This window comes from Aspergillus flavus, chromosome 4 (assembly GCF_009017415.1).
Source record: "Aspergillus flavus chromosome 4, complete sequence".
Classification (NCBI taxonomy): domain Eukaryota; kingdom Fungi; phylum Ascomycota; class Eurotiomycetes; order Eurotiales; family Aspergillaceae; genus Aspergillus; species Aspergillus flavus.
In genome coordinates this window covers 3,108,621-3,129,827 of record NC_092405.1, presented here as the reverse complement: position 1 = coordinate 3,129,827, position 21,207 = coordinate 3,108,621, and the positions used below count along the sequence as shown (strand labels likewise).

Below are 21,207 nucleotides of genomic sequence, written 5' to 3'. Positions count from 1 at the left end.
TCTATTCCAATGAGGTGGACTTCGTCTAGATCTCCAACGGATTCATCATCTGAATAAAGCTCATCTGCTTGGGCTGGGTCTCCACTGAAAGACGCTGGCGTTCCCACATCTCCATCCGCAGAAAATTCCTCGAGTTCATGCTCTCCCTCCCGCTGGGGAGGGACGAGACGTGCTTCATGCTCAACGTCTTCAGCGACATTGAGATGTCGTTCCGCTGGCGCAATTGTCCCAATTTGAATCGCTGGTGGCATTTGGCCTTGGGATTGTACAGTTGTTTTTCTTTGTACGTGTTCAGATGTAGGAAGTATCCCAGTAGTAGTGAAATCCACAGAGGGTTGATCAACTTCTGCGAGTTGAGTATCCATTGGTATCAAATGCTGCAATTGCGGAGACTTTTCTGAAACAGCCTCACGGGAATCGTGCGATGCTTGTGAAGATGAAGTACCGTCAAGAAACAAACCTTGATCAATATCTTGAACAACCTCAGGTATCTTTGCGGGAACCTCAGGCCTAGGCTCAGCATAAATATAATCTGAACGATGCTCTTCTTCCACGTCTTTGTTTGCTTGTTCTTCAGCAAGGCCAATGTTTTGCAACTCCGGGTCGATCACTGTCTCAAATTCGTGTAAAGTAGTTCTAGAGTCGGAATGAGGATCTTGAGCGGATGCCATGGTACATGCGTGATAATCAAGATTTCTCTGCTCAGAATCATGAAATGAGGCCCTAATTGTATGTCCCAATTGGTAATGCTGAGGCGTTGGTTCATCAGTATCGGAACCCGCATCCCTAATATCCATGGGCTGTGATACTGACACCTGGCCCCTTTTGGTTTCGGGTTGTTCTTTCATTACTTCGTTGTCAGCTTGGTATTCCTCATGTGCATCAACCGAGTCCTCATCCACCTGCTCGCCCCTCGTACTTCCATTGTCAGAGAGCTCGTCTACAGCATGCCCGGCTCTTTGCTGTTCGCCATTCGCTCGTCCACGTTCATCCTCCATCATCTCTCCTCCAGTCTCATCTAACAGCTGCTCATCTTCCGAGTTTTCATCAGACCAATTTTCGTCCTCTTCATCCTCTGAGCTTTCTGAGTTATCTGAACGTCTTGATCTTAGGGAGCCCTCTTCGGAAGCAGATGTTTCAGGTTCGGATGACTCAATCTCCTGTGTACTGGCTTCATCTCTTGACGTGGTCATGGGGTAAGCCTGGGAAGCAGGCGTGGCTTCATCTTCGCTGTCACTGTCTAGAACGATGACTTCCGGGTGCACATTCTTCATGGCAGGTGGCTGGGTAGGCGTATCAATACTCATTTGGTCCGATACGATCTCAGATTCAGCACCATCACCGTATTCATCTTCGTACATATCCTCGGCTTCTTCGCCTTCTTCCTGTTCTTCGTCTTCCTCTTCTTCTTTTTCTTCTTCTTCTTCTTCTTCTTCCTCCTCCTCCTCCTCTTCTTCGTACCATCCCTCTTCATCATTCCATTCAGCTTCTAAGTCGTCCCTTTCCATCTCCTCGTTGTCTGCATCTCCTTCCCTGTCTGTTTCTTTAATCCCTTGAGCTTGTTCTTCCTCCGGTTCTTCTTCCTCTTCTAGCTCTTCTTCAGATTCACCTTCACTTTCTTTCCTTTCCCATTTATTCTCTCCTTCATGAGCAACTCCCGTTGGATGCTCACGATCCGTTTCTGGGGTGTAGGTCTCGCTTTGAGTCGCCAAGTCATGATAGTGCCCCGATCTTTCCAGTGCCTCTGTATCCTCTTCTCCGCTTCCATCGGTGCCATATTCAACCACCTTGGCTACACCACTTGCCCGTGTGTCCCCAGGAACAAGACTTTTACTGGTACGTGTAAATCTATGGCCATTATCTTCCAGATTGTCCTCCTTAACCACTTCTTGCTCCTGATGGGTTTCTCCTTTGTCTTTTTCCGATTCAGCCTTCATCTGAGCTTCAATGCACGTCTCGTCAAGCTCAAATTCATTTCCTACTCTGTTAGGACTTCTCAACTGATCAGTATCTCCCAGATGTCCATCAAGTCTCCCCGTATCCTTCTCAGATATGTGCGGGGTAAATTGGTGGACTTGGGCAGGTTCAGCGGCTGCTTTCGAGTCTTCGTCAGGTAATAGCCCTTCTAACCCAGTATTAGCCATCGTATGTGGCTGGCTTGTAGCTTTGAGGGTAATCTTCGTGGAATTTGACTCCGATGTGAATTCGGGAACACCAATTGCGCGATCTTCTGTTCCTGAAGTAATGACTGTCTCTTTACATTCCGGTGTCTGCGAAGTATCCGGCTGCGCACCAGGTATTTCATTCTCTAAATCTGTCACCTCCCGGGATAAGGTTGTGGGTATCTGGCTGGTGTGAGAATGCGCCGTGGCTGCGGCTGGTGTGAAATATCCCTGTGGACTGTTTGACATAGTAATGAGCGGCGAAGGAACGGGGAGTCCGGGGGAGGGAATAGGGTGTAGCCGAGGAGTCTCTATCGGAAGGTGGGCAGAACAATTTAGAACACCCCGTTTGCGCGAGAACTCGGCTATTCCAGAAATACTATGTGGAGGAAGCCTTATCCCGTCTGCGGTCTGAGCGATATGTCGTTCCGGACTGGTCCTAGAAGATGCCAGCGAAGCATTTTCCATCGCAACATCAGCCTCCGAAGCTGGAACAGTAAGGGATACCTCCTCCGAGTCTATTCCAGTGTTTTTAATTTTAGTGGCATCCGGTGGCCTCTCCTCTGTTTCGGAGAGGCCGTCCGGGCCAGGCTCTGGTTCACTTCCCCAATCTTCATCGAAAATATGAGTCCAGTCCGGGACTTCGCCCCTTTCACCCGGGCTTTCGGGTTCGTCGATTACTCGCCACTCGCTGCTTCGCATGCTGAACCTAGGGCGTTTTCTTCCTTTTCCGGGAACAAACCCATCCTCCTCGGCGAATTGGTCCAACACTGAATCGGCCAAGCCTCCTAAGGCTGTGCGCGATCGCCCTAGAAAGGCTGGTGACTGCCATGAGCTCAACCCATCAATCAAAAGATTTCTATCAGAACGATCGTAGCCCTTGGCAATGGGGGTGGCCGGTGGCGCATCTGTAGTATCATTCGGTGAGGGGGTAGGAGGGTCAACTTTCACAGTCGACAAATGATTCAATGAGCGCCATATCTGGATATCTAGTCAGTGAGATCACCACATTTTCTTGAGAACTTCTCAGTCGCAGTACCTCGAGAAACACACGATCATCGAAGTGCATATCCCATGCCACGCTTCTGCCAGGGGTTCCAGGCGCTGTCACATTATCCGACAACCTTGCTCCATTCAGACTTAAATAAACAGAATCGCCGATTCCAATATGAGATTGAGCCACACTTTCTGCGATGTGCCCGTGGAAAACTGCCTTTACTTGTCCATTTGAGTGACGCAGGCGAAAGTCTGGCTCTGCTAATAAGAGACTGAGGGATTTTGTCGATGATGAATAAGGCCACAAAAGAGTAACGGATGCATGGATAGAGCTCTCGGAGAAGTGTTCAAGTGATGGAGAAAGCTGCGCGATAGGGATGCGACTCGCACGTAAGGGCTCGGAGGTTGGAAACTGCTCGTTAGCATCCATCACTGCAGCTGCTAATGGATTTACACCTTTGGTATAGCATCACTGATGACTACTGCATTGCCTGCAACCAATGCTATGTGACCTGACAGATGTGTGTTCGCAGTAAAGATAGAGGTAGTTTTGTTTAGCGATAGCTTGTGTTCAAAAGGCGGCAGGAGCAAAGCACGGGTGACTTCACCTGACAATCTGGAGCTTGCGGAACAGTATTGGAGCTGTAATATTACGTAGGGCGTTCATGGCCTCGGTAGTCATAGGAAGAGAAGTTTGTGTAATTCATGTAACCGCATGAACATGGTTACACAACTCAATAAGTCTTTGATTTTATGAAAAAAAAAAAAAAAAATTTCTAAGCCGATCAATAAAAGTTTATGAATCATTGTGAAGAAATCTTATTTCCTTCCATTCCAAACCCTGGTTTATACCAAAGTTTACGATGTTATCCGAGGCCCCATGCTGTACAGTAACCTAAGGTGGTAAATGTTACTAGTAGTAGATCACGACATTGCCCGGCGGGGTGATTTAACTCCATAACAGAAAACAGATCGTCTGATCACCAACTGAGCTACATCGAGTAACTAAAATCCTGACGCCAAACTTCATTGCTGTTAATGGACGTTCGGCATGACGATCTCAAAGCAAATCCGCCGGGTGGCTGTTATCGGTGCAGGGCCGTCAGGCCTATCTGCTGTGAAGTATGAAGCAAATCTTGAGTGCCATACTCACCCTGAGATTGTCTCACTCACGATTCATCAGGTATCTTCTTGCAGAGAAGGCTTTCACCAAGATTGATGTTTTTGAGAAGAGAAGTGCTGTCGGTGGGGTATGGAATTATACTCCACCAGCTCTCAAACAGAGCACATTGGTGCCTGTGCCGCAACTTGACCCGAACGAACCTGGCGATGAACCGATATGGCATCCCACAGCAGACATCCAGGGGCCACTAGAGCCAGCTTTTATATCGCCCATTTATAGTACATTAGATACCAACATTCCAAAGGAATTAATGGCCTACGGGGACAAGCCATTTCCCCCTGACGCCCAAGTGTTGCCGAAGTACTCTACAGTGAAGGAGTATCTGGACGAGTACGCAGAAAATGTGCAAGACTATATTCACCTTGACACCCAAGTTGTGAATATCAAGTCTGGTGATTCCGGGGCAGATGCTTGGGCTGTAACAACGAAGAATTTGCGAACCGGGGTCGGCAGGACCGATACATATGATGCTGTGGTTGTGGCTAGTGGGCATTATGATGTTCCGTACACTCCAGATATACCGGGTATCAAGATCTGGAATGAGACTTATCCGGGCATTATTTCCCACGCCAAGTTGTATGACTCACCTGAACCTTTCCGCGGAAAGAAGGTGATCATTGTAGGAGGTTCTGCATCAGGAATCGATATTGGCAGCCAAATAAACAGACTGAGCCAGGGCAAAGTGCTCGCGTCCCAGCGAACAGAGTCATACTTGATGCCGTCCAACGCCACAGACAAGGATTATGTCCCAGAAATTGTGGAGTTCTTACCACCAACCGAATACAAAAGGGCGGTTCGCTTCGCTGATGGTAGGATTGAGAATGACATTGATGCAATTGTGTTCTGCACTGGCTACCTGTACTCTTTCCCCTTTCTATCGTCACTGGACCCTCCTGTTATTACGGATGGCCGGAGGGTGCTGAACACCTACCAACATCTGTTCTATATCCACAACCCCACGCTCGTTTTCCCTGTTCTGCCCCAAAGGGTAATACCTTTGCCCTTGTCCGAGAATCAGGCTGCTGTCTTCGCTCGTGTCTGGTCTGGACGACTTACTCTACCAGACGCAGCTGAAATGAAGGCCTGGGAGGATGACACTGTCATTAAAAAGGGGAATGGAACAGCATTCCACCTTCTACATTTTCCATTGGACGCGGACTATATGAATCTACTATACAAATGGGCAGGCAGTGCTGAACCGCGCCAAGGGTTGCCCGACAACGGAAACGGTAAACAAGGCAACTACTGGGGGGAGAGGGAGAGATGGATGCGACAGCTGTTTCCTGAGATAAGAAGAACGTTTATTGGAAAAGGAGATGAGCGACACAAATTCAAAAGCATCGAGCAGCTGGGCTACGATTTTGAGAAATTTAGAAAAGAGCAGGCACATCTCTGAAGTATAGACATTAGATACTAGATACACATTGGTTTTACATACACTGTATTTGTCGACAAAAGTCTGATACCAGGGGTGTCGCAGTCTACCTCCAGGGCATCATTAGAAATAGATGATGAATTTAAGGGCCATATCGAACTCATCTGCGTGATATAGTTAGATTGAGTATTCGGTACCGAGGAAAGAGTGAGCATCCGTCATAGTGGAGTTGGGCACTGATAAGATATCACGTGTCGGCGATCATCCGCGCAGCTATCCCCCGTCGTCCGAGTTCAGACCGAATTTCATACTCCCATTCACTTCTCCGGTTTCTTCATTGTTGCGCTTTGTGTCAGTTACGGCTCACCTCCACAAGCGTTTTATTTCCCAAATAGTCCCCACTTATATCTCTCTTTACTGCGCGCTTACTACATCATCTTCCCACCATGGATTGCTTTACTTCGGCGATGCTCTCGGGACGCGCATAATGTGGCGCAAGCGCAAGATCTCCTCTGCTGTATCAACACATTCATCAGATAAATATAGGAAAAAGAGGTACAAAAATACGCACCCCGTCATAACAAGTGACGAAGAAAACGACAACGAAAGTTCTGCTTTAGCCGAAGACGAATGGTATATCAACTGTATTCTTGACGAAACAGAATCTCAGTATCTTATTGATTGGGAGGGGCCTTGGTCACCTAGTTGGGTAAGCTGAGCACAGTCTAATACACCACCTCATATAGTTATAGGGGACTTCCTGGAAGGGGGTGTCATCTAACAGGCATCCAATAATCAGGAGCCAAAGGAACACGCCAACGACGCTGCAATTCAGGTCTGGGAGGAGAAAAGGAGACACCGCCAGTCCCAGGCCGATAGTCATCTTACTGAAATCTCAGAAACACAGCCAGCTATCCAATTCTCTCAAGGTTATAGTGTAGAGTCCATCGACTCTTCTGACCAGCGTTTGGAACAACGTGAGAGCTCACCATTATTTGTACCTTTCGATTCTGTATCTGAGCTACGCCCATCTCTGGAAGCCAACCGATGGACTGAAGTTCCAGAGTCAAAGCAAGTAACGCCTATCACAGCCCCTACACACCGGCACGGTGACTTGACTCTACCGATTGCCTCAGCAGCTGCATTGTCTGACGCTGCGTGTGTGTTTGAGTATAGCCCGAGTACTGCTATCCCGCTGGAGTATTTGCTTCCTGGTGAGGTCCAAGGTTATCTTGCAACACAGACTACACACAGCCCCAGAGGAACTTCAGCTATTGCTAGTGAAAGTGAAGTACTAAGATCTGGCAACCTATTGACGCCTGAGGCTTCCCAAGGATCTCAACAATCCAAGTCAATCGCATCGCCCAGCATCGAAGAACCATCCGGCATACCAGCCTGTGGCCTGCGCGGGGAAGTGGACGGAATTATAGAGACTCCGTCCGTTACGTTGGCCCTTTCAGAAAGCCAGAAATCGTTCCAGTATCCTTTGTCAAGACCTTCCGATTCACAACACATCCCCTCATCAGAAAGCTGTCGATCCGGGCTTAGTTCTTTGATATCCCAGATACTACTATCTGGGAACTGCCTCTCGAAAGGCCACATTAAAGCTGGTCGATTGAGGTCTACTGTGCCAGAATCACACCCGAGTACGTCACAGGAATCAATAAATCCTTCCATTCAACTCCTGAACCAAAGCCCGTCATCTGCACGGCAAAGCAATAAAGCATACAGGATGTCTACTGGAAATATGGAAAGCCACAACCAAAAGAAGGAAGTGCCATCATTGGCTGAAACCATGGAGAAGTATAGTCAGTATGAAGGAGCAACCCCGAGGGAGAAAATGAAGAATGCGTACGCCCAGTTGAGCGCAAAAGCGAATTCTCTACAGGCTATCGATATGAGTGTGACTCCGTCATCTGTGGAAGATATTGAGCCCGTGGCGCCTGTATCCGTCCCCGAGACAACCGCACCTCTAAGTGTTAGAGTTGACAAGGAACCCACTGTTCATCACACTGAGCCAGAAATGAACCCAGCTTCATCGGAACCACTTGAAGAAATGTCACATCAAGAACAAAGTATACAGACTATTCAGCCAAGTGCCTTGACAGTCACCCATACCGAAGAAGTCCCTCCCGGATCAGTACATCTCGGTCCGTCTGAATTCGCTGTACCACTTCCAATGGACTCTAGAGTTAAAGATGACTACGAGCGAGTCTTGGTGGATGAAACCCAGGGTATTCGGAATTTTCTTAGAGGATCCAGCTCTTCAGGGATGTCCAACGGACATGATGAACGCCTTGTGTTAAAGATGCGCGAGATATTAGGAAGTCTAAGCAACGTTGCGACACATCCCGATCTCAATATCGCGGAGCACATCAAAGATTCGGATTCAGATCTAGGAAAGGAGGCAGCTTGGGCTGAGTATTCCAGCGCAAAATTCTTATTCTTAGGCTACCTTGTGGAAATTGCAAGTAACCGGGATATCCATTTGGTGATTATGGTACAGGGAGAAAAAACGCAAAAAGTGGTTGAGCGATACCTGATAGGCAAAGGTCTCATATATACTCGACCTCGTGAGGAAATGGGGTCTGGCACCAATCTGGAGGTTTCTCTGGTAAAAGGTTCCTTGAGTTTGGGGATCCAATCTACACTCAGTGAGGGGATCACTGAGACATACAAATCGCCCTCTGCAATCATTGCCCTGGACTCGTCTTTAAATGTGAAGAGCCCTTCAGTTGAACATATGCGAACCACATTTGCTCGTCATGGTAACCTACTTCCCATCATTCGACTCATTGTCTCAAACTCCAGTGAGCACATCGAACTCTGTTTCCCGGATCCTCCAGAGCTCCAACGTCTTCAGTTGATCGTCCAATACACTGTCCGTCTCCGCAATATAGTAGGTGATCTGCAGGACGATGCCCTTGGTGTGCGTGAAGACGTGGAAGAGATATTGCCTTGGCTTTATTCAGATCACTTCAGCATTAGCTGGCCTCTGACTCCCATTGAACCTTTACACGTCGTGAGCTCCGATAAGCTGTTATCTGTTCAACTTGAAGCTCAACCCCAAACAACTGTTGCTGGTACACCAAACTACAACACGCAAGCTCAAAAGCGTCTATTTGTGGAAGATTCAAGCGAGCATACGTCTAAAAGACTACGGGTGGAATCGTCACAGGATAACACTCAACTTACAGAGTCAACAAAATTTCCAAGTCAAACCTTGGATAGCGGTCTGCATGCCTTAGAGAAGAATCTCGTGCAGATGAGAACTACGCATGCCGCTGAGCTTGAGAAGTTCCAGAATGCATTAACTGACATGCAAACCCGCTTACAGGAGAGAGAGAAACTACTCGAATCGCTCCAGCATCGCTATGAAACTCGAACTAAAGACCTCCACAAGATCCGGCGGGAGCGGGATCGCTTGGCTGAGTATAAAGCCACGTCAGAGCAGAAAATTGAAAAACAAAGAGAAGATATTAGCAAGCTAAAGGATGAGCGCACCCAGCTAAGGCAGGATCTCGAGCAGGCAAGGGCGGAGATCAAAACTGGAGGAGGTGCTGTAGCAGAGCTGGAGACGGCTCGGGAAGATATTCGACGCCTGACACAAGAAAATGCTGGCCTGGAACGGAAGGCAGAATACGAGGCCAAGCAAGCCGAGTACACTCGCGAGCAGTACCAAACTGCGTCTAACATGGCGGCTCAAACTGGGAACGAGGTCCGCCAACTTCGAGAAGAGAACGAGTTATTAAAGCGTAAGGTTGCTGGGAATGCTAGTCGTCTACGAGAGATCAATAAAGAGAACGACGGGGCACGACATCTATCTCGTATCTCTGAACTGGAAGCTTCTCTTGCATCCCGCGAAGACCTGTTACGCCGAAAAGAGGATGAGCTGCGGGAAATTCGCAAGAACCGACCCTCCACCCGCTCGACCAGTACTCAACCTCGCAGCCCGAGACTGACCGCTGGAAGTCGTCCAACGAGCCCAGGAATCAATAATCATAACGGACGTGGCAGCGCGTTAAGGTTCAGCTCTGAGATGCCCAGTTAAGGGTCTTACCTGTTTTGCATAACTTCACCAGTTTAAGTGGAATTTCTATCATGTTGCAGCGACTCCACCGATTTCATTCTTGCGACTATGACGTTTACATAGAGGAGGGCGTGCATTTGATGTTTTTTTTTTCATATCAATGACTTTGCATTGTCTGGGCGTTTTGTATGCCTGCAGCCTTTTTCTCATTTTATTATCTCATTTTGTGTGTGGATCCTGCGCCCCTTCTCAAGTTTTCTACGTTAGATTTTGAATTGGATGCCATAACCAGTGTACGTCATCCTTATGACTACATTGCTCAATCTGTTTGCAAATTTTTCTACTGTTCTACTGCCCGAGGACTTCGTTTTCCACATCCAATATTAGCGATGTTTCAATATGTAGGCTGTTTTCGTATTGATTATGCTACGTGACAATATCTCCTTGTTCAAATGTATAATTGATTAATTACGTACAATTAGTGCAAGCCGTTACTTACTGAATGATAGTGCTGTAATCCCTGGTTATTCAAAACATGAGATCAACGACATGAACAAGCCATATGAACGATAGGGAAAATAAGTGCAATATAATGATAGAAAATAACATAATAAGCTTCATCAGTCTTTAAGCCATGGCGTTAGCCATAAATGTAGACAACTCTTTCGCTTTTTCGCCCTTCGTCATCGTAAAATGATTAGCATCTTCCATTACTGTGATTCCACCAATATTCTCAGGTCCAACCAATGTATCCCACTTGTTAGGTCCCAGATCGGTCCGGTCATTAAGAAGCCAGACCATCTCCTTGGGATCCTTGGAACCGTCTGTCGGGGGATCAGGCCGGGGATCTCCCGGCTTACCGCAAACACCGTCCTTGGCCCAGATGATATAAGTCTTGGGCAGTTTCTTGGCCCATTTCTCGTCTTTGAATGGAAGGGGCGCGGCCTTGTATGCGTCGAGAGCGTCGATAAAGGCTAGGAAGTGGGGTAGGAGCCAGGAGGGTGGTGCCGTTTTACCTTCACCGAAGAGACCGATAGAGTTGAAGAAGCCGTACAATCTCTGCGGCAGCTTCTCGAGGCCGATGGGGAAGGGGGTATCAAGGAGAAGCAAGCGGTCGACTTGTTCACCTTCCTCAAACATTAGATGGCGTGCCGCATCATATGCACAGATCCCTCCTGCTGACCAGCCACCGAAGCTGTAAGGACCCTTGGGTTGCCGACGACGAATCTCTGCTACATAGGGCGCAGTGAGTTCATCTAGGCTGCATTTGAGCTTCTCAGGTGTCTTCATATATGGGCAATTCAACCCGTAAACGCAGACGTCAGGAGAGAGTCCGGGGATGGTAGCGTAAGATGTAGCTGAGCCAGAGCCGTCAGGAAACAAGAATAACGTCTTTGTTGCTGTCCTGGGGTTTCCTTGTAACAGGATGGATGTGGCCTTGGGATGTTGAGCAAGCTTTGGCTGGAGGTCGTGGATAGCTTCAGGGAATTTCACTGGCTCTGGCATAGGAATTGGAGCAGAGGTAGTCTTGGGTTTTAGGTCCAAAGCCACCTCTATATCATTGAGGGTCTGGTTTTCGATGAAGAACTCTCCTGGCAGGTCCATGTCCAAAGTCTCCCGTATTCTTCCAAGAACAGTAAGGGAGAGAAGCGAGTCCATACCCATCTCTCCCAAGTTCTCGTCAGGGTCGATCTCTTCTGCGGGTACACCGATCTCCTCCGCCATGATGTTACGGATTTCCTTCATGGTGTCGTTTTGCTCGACTTGAGCTACCTTCTCATTCGGCGGTGATGTTATGTCAGGTGTGCTTGCGCTTGAGGACTCGCCACCGTTGAAAGAGAAATTCGACTCTTGTTCACTGGAGGAACCATCATGGCTCTCTGAAGGACTCACTTGGGCGATGAGCCGCTTGAAGTCGTTGACAGTTGGATGATCGGTAAACACAGAGGAGTCCAAATCGAGGTTCAACTCTTCACGATACCTGCCAGTAACTGTAAGGGAGAGGAGTGAGTCTACACCGTAGTCCGCAAACACCATGTCGTCTGATATTTCAGACTCTGCCAGGCCAACTTCTGAGGCCAGAATGCTGAGTGCGCGTACGACAACACTCGGCCCAGAAGATTTGGTGAACGACTTGGAAGGAACAGGTGCTTTAGGACGGGTCTTGGCGCCGGTGTTGGCCTTCTGAGTGCGAGCTGGAGGTGGTGATTTCGCTGTAATTGGTGCCTTTGAACCGCCAACAGGGGGAAGAACAGTGTCAAGTATCTTGCGTGCCAGTGCTTGGAACTAATTATCATGTCAGTAAGCAGAAACCAAAATCAGTAGTGAGGTACCCACCTTCACACCTCCGAAGACAGCAATAATATCGTCGCCCTCAAAGATATAAACATCTCCAGCCCAAATGTTGTTTTGCCATGGCTGCATCCTCACATAAGTGCGATAAGTGACATCAGGCGAGAACTTCTTCAGGCAACGCATCGAATCCCATCCATGGTTAACAAATACTTGGTTCTTAGAGTCGGTCGCGTCGCTCGCATTCATAATGAATCCGGACAAGTGACCGAAACTGTCAATCCAGAATGGGTTTCGGTGGAAATTTCCTGGCGGTGCTTGGAATTTGACACGAGCGGTGGCCTCATTATTGTCGCTGTCCAGGATAACCTCGCGAATCGACTTGAAATTTTCATCATAATCGACCAACGCGCTGAAAAGTTTATAGACCATTCCTCGCTGGATACGGTGAGCCTCCCCTGTCTCCGCATTCTGGTGAAGACTGTCGATGCTTCTCTTGACCAGGTACGAGATTCTCTTCCACTCGAGCTCGGAGGCATTGGTATCAAAGAACTTCACCGTACAATACGCATGATCCACGGTCTTTTTGCCGTCAGCATTAACGGCGTATACTTGAACTGAAGCCTTCTTCTCAGCCCAATTAGCAATAGCAGAGACTCTAAAGAGCTGCTCTCCTCCCTTCGCGATGAGTGGCTTCGGTACGACCATGTCACACACATCGAGACCAAGATCTTTGAACTCGGGTTTGTATTTCTCAATAAGATACTCTCCAAGTGTCTGGGCAATATCTGCGTAGAGTGACTAGGCAATACGTAAGTAGCCGAATTATAACACAAGATAGTCTGGCAATGCATGCAATACTTACCGATGGGCAAAGTGCGGCTCCATTGACCTTGTGACCTTGGATAACACGGTTCAACTCAGGATCAGCGATGTCATTTTGCACCACGACAGTCGCTGTTGTACCGTCGTCGCGACTCTCAACAACCTTTTGCGCAGCAGTGGTCAGGAATGTAGTTTGTGGTGCAGCTTGAATTGCAGTTTGGGGAGCACCCTTCGTAAGGCAGAAATTGTTAGTGTAGGGTATCCAGTAGTTCTTGAGATCCCACTTGTAAGAAGGAAGTGGGAGCACCTGGTGGCTGGAGCTGAAGTCTTGATGATATTCTTTCCAATTAATATCAATGCCAGCCAAATGAAGGGCCGATAGACTATTGGAGAGGACCTTCCATGCATTCTCCTCTCGGCGAAGAGATGCCACAGTGGTAACCTGGGGACCGAATGTTGCTTTGATCATACCAGAGCAAATGGTATGGGCACCAACTTCCAGCCAGACAGTCTTATCAGTCATCAATTTCGCATATCTGGTGGCCTCAAGAGCACCAAGGAAGTTCACCGACTTCCGGCACTGCTTCACCATATATTGAGCTCCCAGGACATCGTAATTAGATTCGGTGATGACTTCCCCAAGGAGTGAGGAAACAAACGGTAACGACGGCTTACGGAACGTGACACCCTGGGCCTCTTCTTGAAACCGTTCAAGAATTGGAGTAACTTGGGCAGAATGGAAAGCGAACGGTACCCTTAGTTTAGTGGACTTCCAACCTTCAGTGGAACACCTTTGAGCCAAGTCATCAATATCAGCGGTGAGGCCACTGACGACTGTCTCACTGGGTGAGTTGACACAGGCAACTTCATCCACACCTTCTTTCAGTAACTGCTTGACCTGGGGGTAGGAAGCCTTGACAGCCAGCATGGCGTGTGTCCCAACCTGGCAGTATTCTGTAAGGAGGGTAGCCCGACGGCCACAAAGGTAGATAGTATCGGAAGTCGATAATACTCCTGCGGTATTCAAAGCAGCAAACTCCCCGAGACTATGCCCAAGAACGAACGCAGGTTTTATACCTAGTGAACCCCAATAGTTGACCAAAGCCATCTGAAGACATGTGGTGCCGAGCTGTGTCACGATAGGGCCCAGCTCCTCCACGGGCACGCTTCCGTCAACCAAGGGAAGGATCGAAGGAAACCCTTGGTTTTGACTAATGCAATCGAAGTGCTGCATTGTTGCCCGGAATTGAGAGCATTTTTCGTATAGTTGCCTTCCCATTCCGGTGTGCTGAGCTCCTTGGCCAGTGAACACGAACCCTACGCCAGGGGCCGTCGCAGGGACAGGGGTAAAGCTTTCCAGACGAGAGCTGTTGTTAAGTGAGTCACGCAGCTCCTGCAAACTAGACCCGATAGCTGTGACACGGAATGGGTGATGGATACGCCGTGCTGTGGTGGTGTATGCCAAGCTTGGGATAAAGTCTGCCTCGTTCACATTGAATGACCTTCCTTGTTCGTCGATGTATTTTACGAGAGAGTTGATGTTGTTTTTGAGCGCACTCTGGGATCGTGCCGATACAGACACAACGTGAACAGGTCGAGTGTCCTGCCCCTTAACCTCAGCGATTGGAGCGTCTTCCATCAAAAGAGCGGTATTTCCACCAGCCGCCGAAAAGTTGTTAATGAAGCACTGCCGCTTTCCGGAAGCCGGTCTGTTCCAAGGGGTAGGTTGAAAGGCAATGTGGACATTTCGTTGCGCGAGATCCGTGGGGAAGTTGTGGTTGATCTTAGTCTTTATACCACAATGAGGGGGTATGGTATTCTTCTTCATCATTAGCAGCACTTTCACAAGTGCAGTTACACCAGATGCTGACTCTCCATGCCCAACATTTGCTTTGGCGGAACCAAGATGGAGAGACTGTCCTGGTCCACGGCGGTAGTCGGGAGCAAACGTATCCAAGACCGATTGCATTTCCACCGCATCCCCAGCTTGAGTACCAGTTCCATGCATTTCAACGTAGCTGACGTCCTTAGGGTCGATATTGGCATCGTTCAATAGCTTATTAAAGATAAACGCTTGTGCGCCAACATGAGGGCGGGTAATCGAGACTGCTTCTGCCGAATGATTGGTATAGGCTCCATTGATCACACCGAGGATTGGATCGTTGTCCGCCTGAGCGTCTTCCAGCCGCTTGAGAATGATTGTACCCACTCCATCTGCTCTACAGTAGCCATCAGCACCATCGTCAAATGTGTTGCAATTCCCGGTTCTGGACAGGAAATGGCCACGGTCAAGACCGGCATGGTTATCAGGGTTTGTCAATATATTGACACCTCCAGCAATAGCAGCATCGCAATCATTTCTCCAGATCGAATTGCAAGCCATATGAATAGCCGCAAGACTTGAAGAACAAGCTGTATCAACGCTGACGCTGGGCCCACTGAACTTGAAATAGTAGTTTATCCGGCCAGGTGTGAAAGCACGATTCCCACCAGGGATAAAGTAAGTATCAATATCTTGACCACTATTTATCTCCCGATAGTCATCGCTAGTCATTCCATAGAAGAGGCCGACTCGATCCCTCTGTGTAGAAGGGGTGCTGTCGGGGATAAAGCCGGCCATTTCAAGAGCTTCATAGGCCGTGAGCAATGCAAGTCTTTGAGCGGGATCTGCCTGGAGGGCTTCGCGTGGCGACATATTGAAGAAGCGGGGGTCAAATAACCCCGGTTCGTTTATCCAGCATCCGTATGGAACCTTGCTGGTGTTCCGTTTTGTTCCAGTAGGATCAACGTGGGCATCAACATCCCAACGCTCTGCAGGCACCTTCCGGTGTACATCGAGGCCATTATACAGAAGGTCCCAGAAACTCTCTGTGCCATCAGCTTCTGGGAATCGTCCAGACATGCCAATGATAGCTATCTTGGAGCAGTCCGCCCTGCCGCTGATGTTAAGGTTGTCCTTCGGGTTCGTGGGAACATCTCCGAGCCCATTTTCCACTTCGATGTCGGTTATCCCGGCTTTCGTAAGAGCTGTAAACAAGCTTTGTGTCGCAGTGCTTGAAATTGGGAACAACTTGCATGGTTGATGACGAGCAGTTTTTAATATGGAATAGCAGGCATCGGTCACTTTCTCCCAGCATAGTTGACGTAGTAGAATCTCTTCAAGGGCGGCCTTAAGTAGATCTTTCATGTGTTTGGCCTCTATCGGTTGTCCCGTAGTACTTGATAGTACGGGGATACGGGGTGTGTAGTTTGAAACGACCTCATTATGGCAGCTTTCGATGATCCTGTCGACATCTCGGCCATCGTACAGATGTGCTGCATGGTAAGGACCATGGATTTGCGCCCTCACCGGCTTATGGCTCTTAGACAGCCTAGAATCAATTAAATCATCAAGGACCTTAGGCGGTGCGCTGATGGTTATACTGTTATATCCCACCGCACTGAGATACGGTTTGGATGAAGGAGGAATTGCCTTTATCCAGTGGTTAGAACATTCTGTCCTGCAAACTATTTCAGATCAATTGACTTACCCGTTCAGCAGTGAATTCTCCTATAAGCTGCGAGGCATCTTTCTCGCTAATCCCTGAAATCAAGACTGACCAGCTTGTTGACGACGCTTGGTCAGAGCTCACCAGCTCTCGAACTTTAAGGACGCATAGACCAAGTCGGAGAGCTACCACCACCGCTTCAACCGCAGCGGGGAGCAATTCTCCAACATTGTTCGAACAGCTTACAGCTGCAGAACTAAGAAGACCCGCGCACAGGCCAACTATATGGCAGTCTGAAGCAGATGGGTACACGTTTCCAAGGTCTCCGTAGTAGCTATCTCAGGTTAGGCTCGTTCAAACGGGTCAGGATCTGCAGTTACACGTACTTTATAAAGCATCCCAATTGATAGATACAGGTCAACGCACTCTCCAGAGCCGGATTAGGGTCTGACTCCCGGTGACGCGCCAGTAGATCCACTATGCTCGTAAACCGGGGGAAGATCTTCCGTTCAGATGGTGAAAGCCTCGCGATCTCTTGGCGCAAAGCGTGAAAGCATCTCTGGAAGAACGATGCAACAATTGTGTTATTCTTTACTTGTAGGAGGCGACGTAAGCCGGCGTCGAAATCACTTGTCTGGTCTCCGAAGAGATAGACGCCGCGTGGCCCCTCCATGTTGGGTCAAGAAAGTGCCAGTCAAGAGTCGCAGAGATGCTGATCAAATTGTTTTCCCAAAGCGATTGGCTAGATATTAAGTATGATTTATACCAAGATAGAGTTACTACCACATGCGACAGTGGAGACTATGTCTCAATTACGGCATGCAAAGAACTTGGACGAGCATTCCACCGATCACTCAAAGGGCAATCACAAGCTCGTTTCCAGCCAAATGAATGAGGTCACATTGTCAAAATCTTCTAGAGTCTTTTACTATTATTGGGAAGCCAAGACCATATCATGCGAGCGATAACGATCGTCTCCATTGGGAGTTGTGTGCTCAATCGCCAATATGGTCTGAGAATCGATCTGGCGAATCCTACCGTTACGCTCTTGAGACCGCTGACATCCACCTTGAATCATATTGACACTGTATATATACAATTCTAGACTCAAGAATTTGCCTCCCTGAGAGACAATCTGCGGTACACGTCAGGTCAGCCACGTCGCTACCGTAAGGAGGTGGGTGTTCCAAACTCAGTTTCCGAAGCTCCTGGCACATACAGCCGGCAAGCAAGCTTTGCATATGCGTGCAGACCACCGAATAATGACATAGATGATTGGCCTTGATTCAATTGCATTGGGAGAGACGAACTGTAGCAAAGTCTGTTCTCGTCGTTGCAACGTTAACGGGAGTCGTCGCCGCATTCGGCAATAGTGAAGATGGCCGTCGTGGTCACGTGTCGTTCCCATGCCCCCTTCCATGCCCCAAAGGAAAACAACAAGCATTCCCTGCTTTCATTTGAAATCCTCTGTAAATATGCTGGTGGCTGGGGCTTAGCTCAGCTTTTTCATAACTGTCGATTGCCACAAAGGGGGCCGGTGCATTCAGTTTACTTTTTCCACGCAGTATGCCTGTAAATTCGCTAGCTACTACTAGTCTACTAGTAGGAACAGGACTGCTTAGTTGCCACATAAGATGTGCTGTTTCGACTTCAACTCATCATTTTGCATTAAATAAGTATAACATAAGTTGACTGGAAGTCTAGCTCTAGGAAAGTCCGTATGTATTCGCCAATCTCGCTGCCTCAATGACACCAGCATACTACGGAACTAGATACTACCATGCTATCAGTAGACACATTATCTCATATCAGGTTGCATGTAACATCGGAGCAACGGCAAAAATTTAATAACAGAAAACATGGTGGAATCATCTATCATTTAGGGGAAAGAAAAGAAAGAGGGTCTTGTAGAACTTACTTTCCTACGTTACATCTACTTACTATCCGAACGATAAACCATGGCTATCAAAAGAGCGGTTCCGCTAAAACTCTATCGATCATGATGATTTATTTCTTAATAATATGAGCCTCGAACAATTGGATATTAAGTCGAATTACGTATTATATACAGAGATGCAAAGCCCGAGAAGGATTAGTCATAGATACCAAGGCCTCGATCGGAGAGGAAAAGAGATCAAAGAGCATATTCCGGTGGAACCTCCGGCCATTCGTCGACGCCATCAAGTAAAGCAACCCCCATACCATTGGCTAGATGTGTTTCAATATGGCAATGGATGAGGAAAGGACCTGGGTTAACTACTTGGTACCGAATGACCATCCATCTGGGACCAAGAAGACCCAGTACCATAAAAGTATCCCGCAATCGCGGTCGCTCAAATTCGAAGAGCTCCGGTCTTTCCGTGGCTGCTTCGGCGACACTCGTCCAGTTGAAGAACCCATCGCCTTCCCCGACGATGAAGGCTTTGTTTGAGTGCTTGTGAATGATATGGGGCGCCTGAATAGGTGGGGTGTTCGGCATTATACCCACCTGAAGTAAAACATCAACCCAAGTTCCATTCTGGGTTTGAACGGTAACCTTATCGCCCAAGTTCTCCTTCGCAGTCAGGTTGTAGAGGATCGGATCGTCGTAGTTGGCCATCACGTCATACAACTGCTTCCCTTCAAGTGTCCACTGATACGCCGACTCCCGCCGACCAAAGGTGAGGTTGATCAGCTGGTCGGCAGCTGTCGGAAGCTGGATGCTTGGGTACGGTACCAAAATACTCTCGTTCAAGGCGATCACGTCAGCGGTTGTGTTTAATCCGCCATAATCAACATAGGGCTCGGATTCCCCAGTTTGATCACTGCCTTTGTATCTCATAGTTGCAAAGCCCGCGATGATCTGATCAGCGTTTGTGTCGGGAATTCTAATTGTATAGTCTTTCGGTGTCTTGTCGAGTTTGATCATTGCAGAATAGCGCTCGCCATTGTACATCACCATAGTGTGTGCGAGTTGAGGCTCAATATAATGGCCGTCAACTTCGTAGATCCACATCGGGTGCTCGTCGATCGATGCGATAACAGCTTTAAGCCACGCGGCACTGATGAATTTCATACTGACCCATCCGTCCTCCGGGTCAACTTCAATTATTTCATGAGTCCCAGCTGTGGCGACGCAGCCTGACTCTAGTCCAGGTGGAACCTTTGAGTCGTTTCGGGGGAAGCTTCCTTGGGTCTTGTAGATTTTAGGATAACATCTTCCAATTGTCCATTAGCGGGATATCGGCTTTTTTTTTTAGGGGAGAGAAACATACCCTTTATCTGTTAGCGGCAGGTTATCAATTGAGGCTTTCAAATAGTCCGTTTGAAGGCTGTTGATAAAATCGGCTCCAGGACAATGTACGCGCCCTCGTCCATTAATCAGAATACTGTCAACGCAGCTGATGGACTATTATCAGTAATATGACCTATTTGCTCTAGTAACGGAAATCCATACAAAAGATCTACCCCACTCTCCTCCATGATTTTTTGGTATTCCTCCGAAGTATAGTGTGACCAGTCCGATAAAATGACGAGCTTAGGGTCACTCTCTGCTTTTTGCATGGCTTCAATATCCTTTTCATCATCGGATATCAAGTGGAAAGGCTGTGGGATCTCGGGAGCGGGGCTTGTCATGTCAGTCTTTGCACAAAATAGAGGGCCATCTCGGTACACACTTGATCCAAATAGCTCCGTAGAGCCCGTCCGCCATCAGGGAACGGGCGTGAGCATGGTACCAATACGTGCCATATTCTGTGGCGGTCCATCGATAGGTAAAGGTCCCTCCTGGTAAAATAGGCTTCTGCGTCAAGCCAGGAACGCCATCCGACCATGGGGTGTTGAGTTGTCTGTACAAAGTTAGAGGCACGTCATTGAATAAATAGACTTATGGCTGAGCGCCAAAAGAAAGTGGCCACAATGCGGTACATACACTATCCCATGAAAATGAACGGTAGCATTGAAAGGCATATGATTATTCACCGTGAACTATGGAAGATTAGTAAATTGAAACATGTGGTGAACAAATGACAAAAGGAGATATATATATATATATATATATATATACATGTGCTCAAAGGCGTACCTCAACATCATCATATTGGTTCAGTGTCAACTGAGGGGCGGGGAATTGATCATTCACAAAGATCATATCTCGAAGGTTGCCGTCTGGAGAGCCTTTCGCCCAAGTCAGATCCACCTCGAATTTAACAAGCTCTGCCAATACCGAAGTAAGCACATTGGCACTAAGCAAGGCCACGAGGGTTTTTAAAGGCGCCATTCTGTGCAGCGCACTCTAGTAAGGCATATGTTGTTTGATTAATAGATAAAAAGACGCCTTGAGAAACAAATTGTTCCATTTGAAATACTTTTCCGAGCATCTTATATAGACACGTCTCATATTGGCCAAGAATCAAGTATGTACATGAATTGTTATGTTGGCCGGAAGCGTAGAAAATATTATTAACCGCCTGAGAACGAGCATTCTTAGAGTTGAACTAGTCTGGAATTGAGTTGCGGGACCCTTGCGGATAATACGAGATTTAATATCAATAAAATGCAAGAATGATAATCTGTCCTCTTACTTATTTTTTTTTTCTTTTTTTCTTTTTTTCTTTTATCTCCCAATCGTCGTAGTATTTTTGTGATTGCGGAAAGCTTATGGTGATTTAATTGATCAAATCCAAGCACGTGCCGATTGCCAAATTGATTACCTAAATAAATGCACCCCAACCCCCGTGGACGGAAAAAAAGAGATGTCAAGACTGCCGAATTCCGGCATCGTGGCCGATTGCATTACTACTAGTAGTACCTGCATTGTATTGCAGAATGCACCGTCTGTTCAGGGGAATTGCTCCGTTCACAATACATGTGTCAAA

The 21,207-nt window shown here is 47.8% G+C and overlaps 6 protein-coding genes across 6 annotated transcripts; 3 read left to right on the top strand and 3 right to left on the bottom strand.

Moving 5' to 3' along the window:
* Positions 1 to 25: 25 nt before the first annotated feature.
* Positions 26 to 6,036, bottom strand: F9C07_2091057 (uncharacterized protein; the record flags this gene model as incomplete). The annotated part of the gene is made up of 3 exons (XM_071508871.1): positions 3,202 to 6,036; positions 461 to 3,143; positions 26 to 279 (listed from the first exon to the last, which is right to left on the bottom strand). Exons 1-3 carry the CDS (start codon positions 3,586 to 3,588, stop codon positions 26 to 28), a joined length of 3,324 nt encoding a protein of 1,107 aa, XP_071366545.1. The 5' UTR covers positions 3,589 to 6,036.
* F9C07_2158582 (flavin-containing monooxygenase) lies at positions 3,861 to 6,036 on the top strand. The gene is made up of 2 exons (XM_041292149.2): positions 3,861 to 4,280; positions 4,342 to 6,036. The coding sequence occupies exons 1-2, from the start codon at positions 4,210 to 4,212 to the stop codon at positions 5,735 to 5,737; spliced, it is 1,467 nt and encodes a 488-aa protein (XP_041146497.1). The 5' UTR covers positions 3,861 to 4,209; the 3' UTR covers positions 5,738 to 6,036.
* Positions 6,037 to 7,448: 1,412 nt separating this feature from the next.
* On the top strand, positions 7,449 to 9,767 carry F9C07_10681 (putative HDA1 complex subunit; the record flags this gene model as incomplete). Its single annotated transcript, XM_041285964.2, has 1 exon — positions 7,449 to 9,767. One exon carries the CDS (start codon positions 7,449 to 7,451, stop codon positions 9,765 to 9,767), a length of 2,319 nt encoding a protein of 772 aa, XP_041146496.2.
* An 84-nt stretch (positions 9,768 to 9,851) lies between these two features.
* On the top strand, positions 9,852 to 10,277 carry F9C07_1568963 (uncharacterized protein). The gene has a single exon (XM_071508210.1). The coding sequence runs from the start codon at positions 9,935 to 9,937 to the stop codon at positions 10,178 to 10,180; it is 246 nt and encodes an 81-aa protein (XP_071366544.1). The 5' UTR covers positions 9,852 to 9,934; the 3' UTR covers positions 10,181 to 10,277.
* Positions 10,278 to 10,373: 96 nt separating this feature from the next.
* On the bottom strand, positions 10,374 to 17,024 carry pksP (polyketide synthetase PksP; the record flags this gene model as incomplete). Its single annotated transcript, XM_041292134.1, has 5 exons — positions 10,374 to 12,032; positions 12,084 to 12,839; positions 12,904 to 16,335; positions 16,394 to 16,685; positions 16,738 to 17,024. The coding sequence occupies 5 exons, from the start codon at positions 17,022 to 17,024 to the stop codon at positions 10,374 to 10,376; spliced, it is 6,426 nt and encodes a 2,141-aa protein (XP_041146495.1).
* Positions 17,025 to 18,302: 1,278 nt separating this feature from the next.
* On the bottom strand, positions 18,303 to 20,991 carry arb2 (conidial pigment biosynthesis oxidase Arb2/brown2). Its single transcript, XM_041292133.2, has 6 exons — positions 20,415 to 20,991; positions 20,262 to 20,317; positions 20,008 to 20,178; positions 19,788 to 19,958; positions 19,606 to 19,731; positions 18,303 to 19,548 (listed from the first exon to the last, which is right to left on the bottom strand). The coding sequence occupies exons 1-6, from the start codon at positions 20,607 to 20,609 to the stop codon at positions 18,486 to 18,488; spliced, it is 1,782 nt and encodes a 593-aa protein (XP_041146494.1). The 5' UTR covers positions 20,610 to 20,991; the 3' UTR covers positions 18,303 to 18,485.
* Between the last annotated feature and the right edge of the window lie 216 nt (positions 20,992 to 21,207).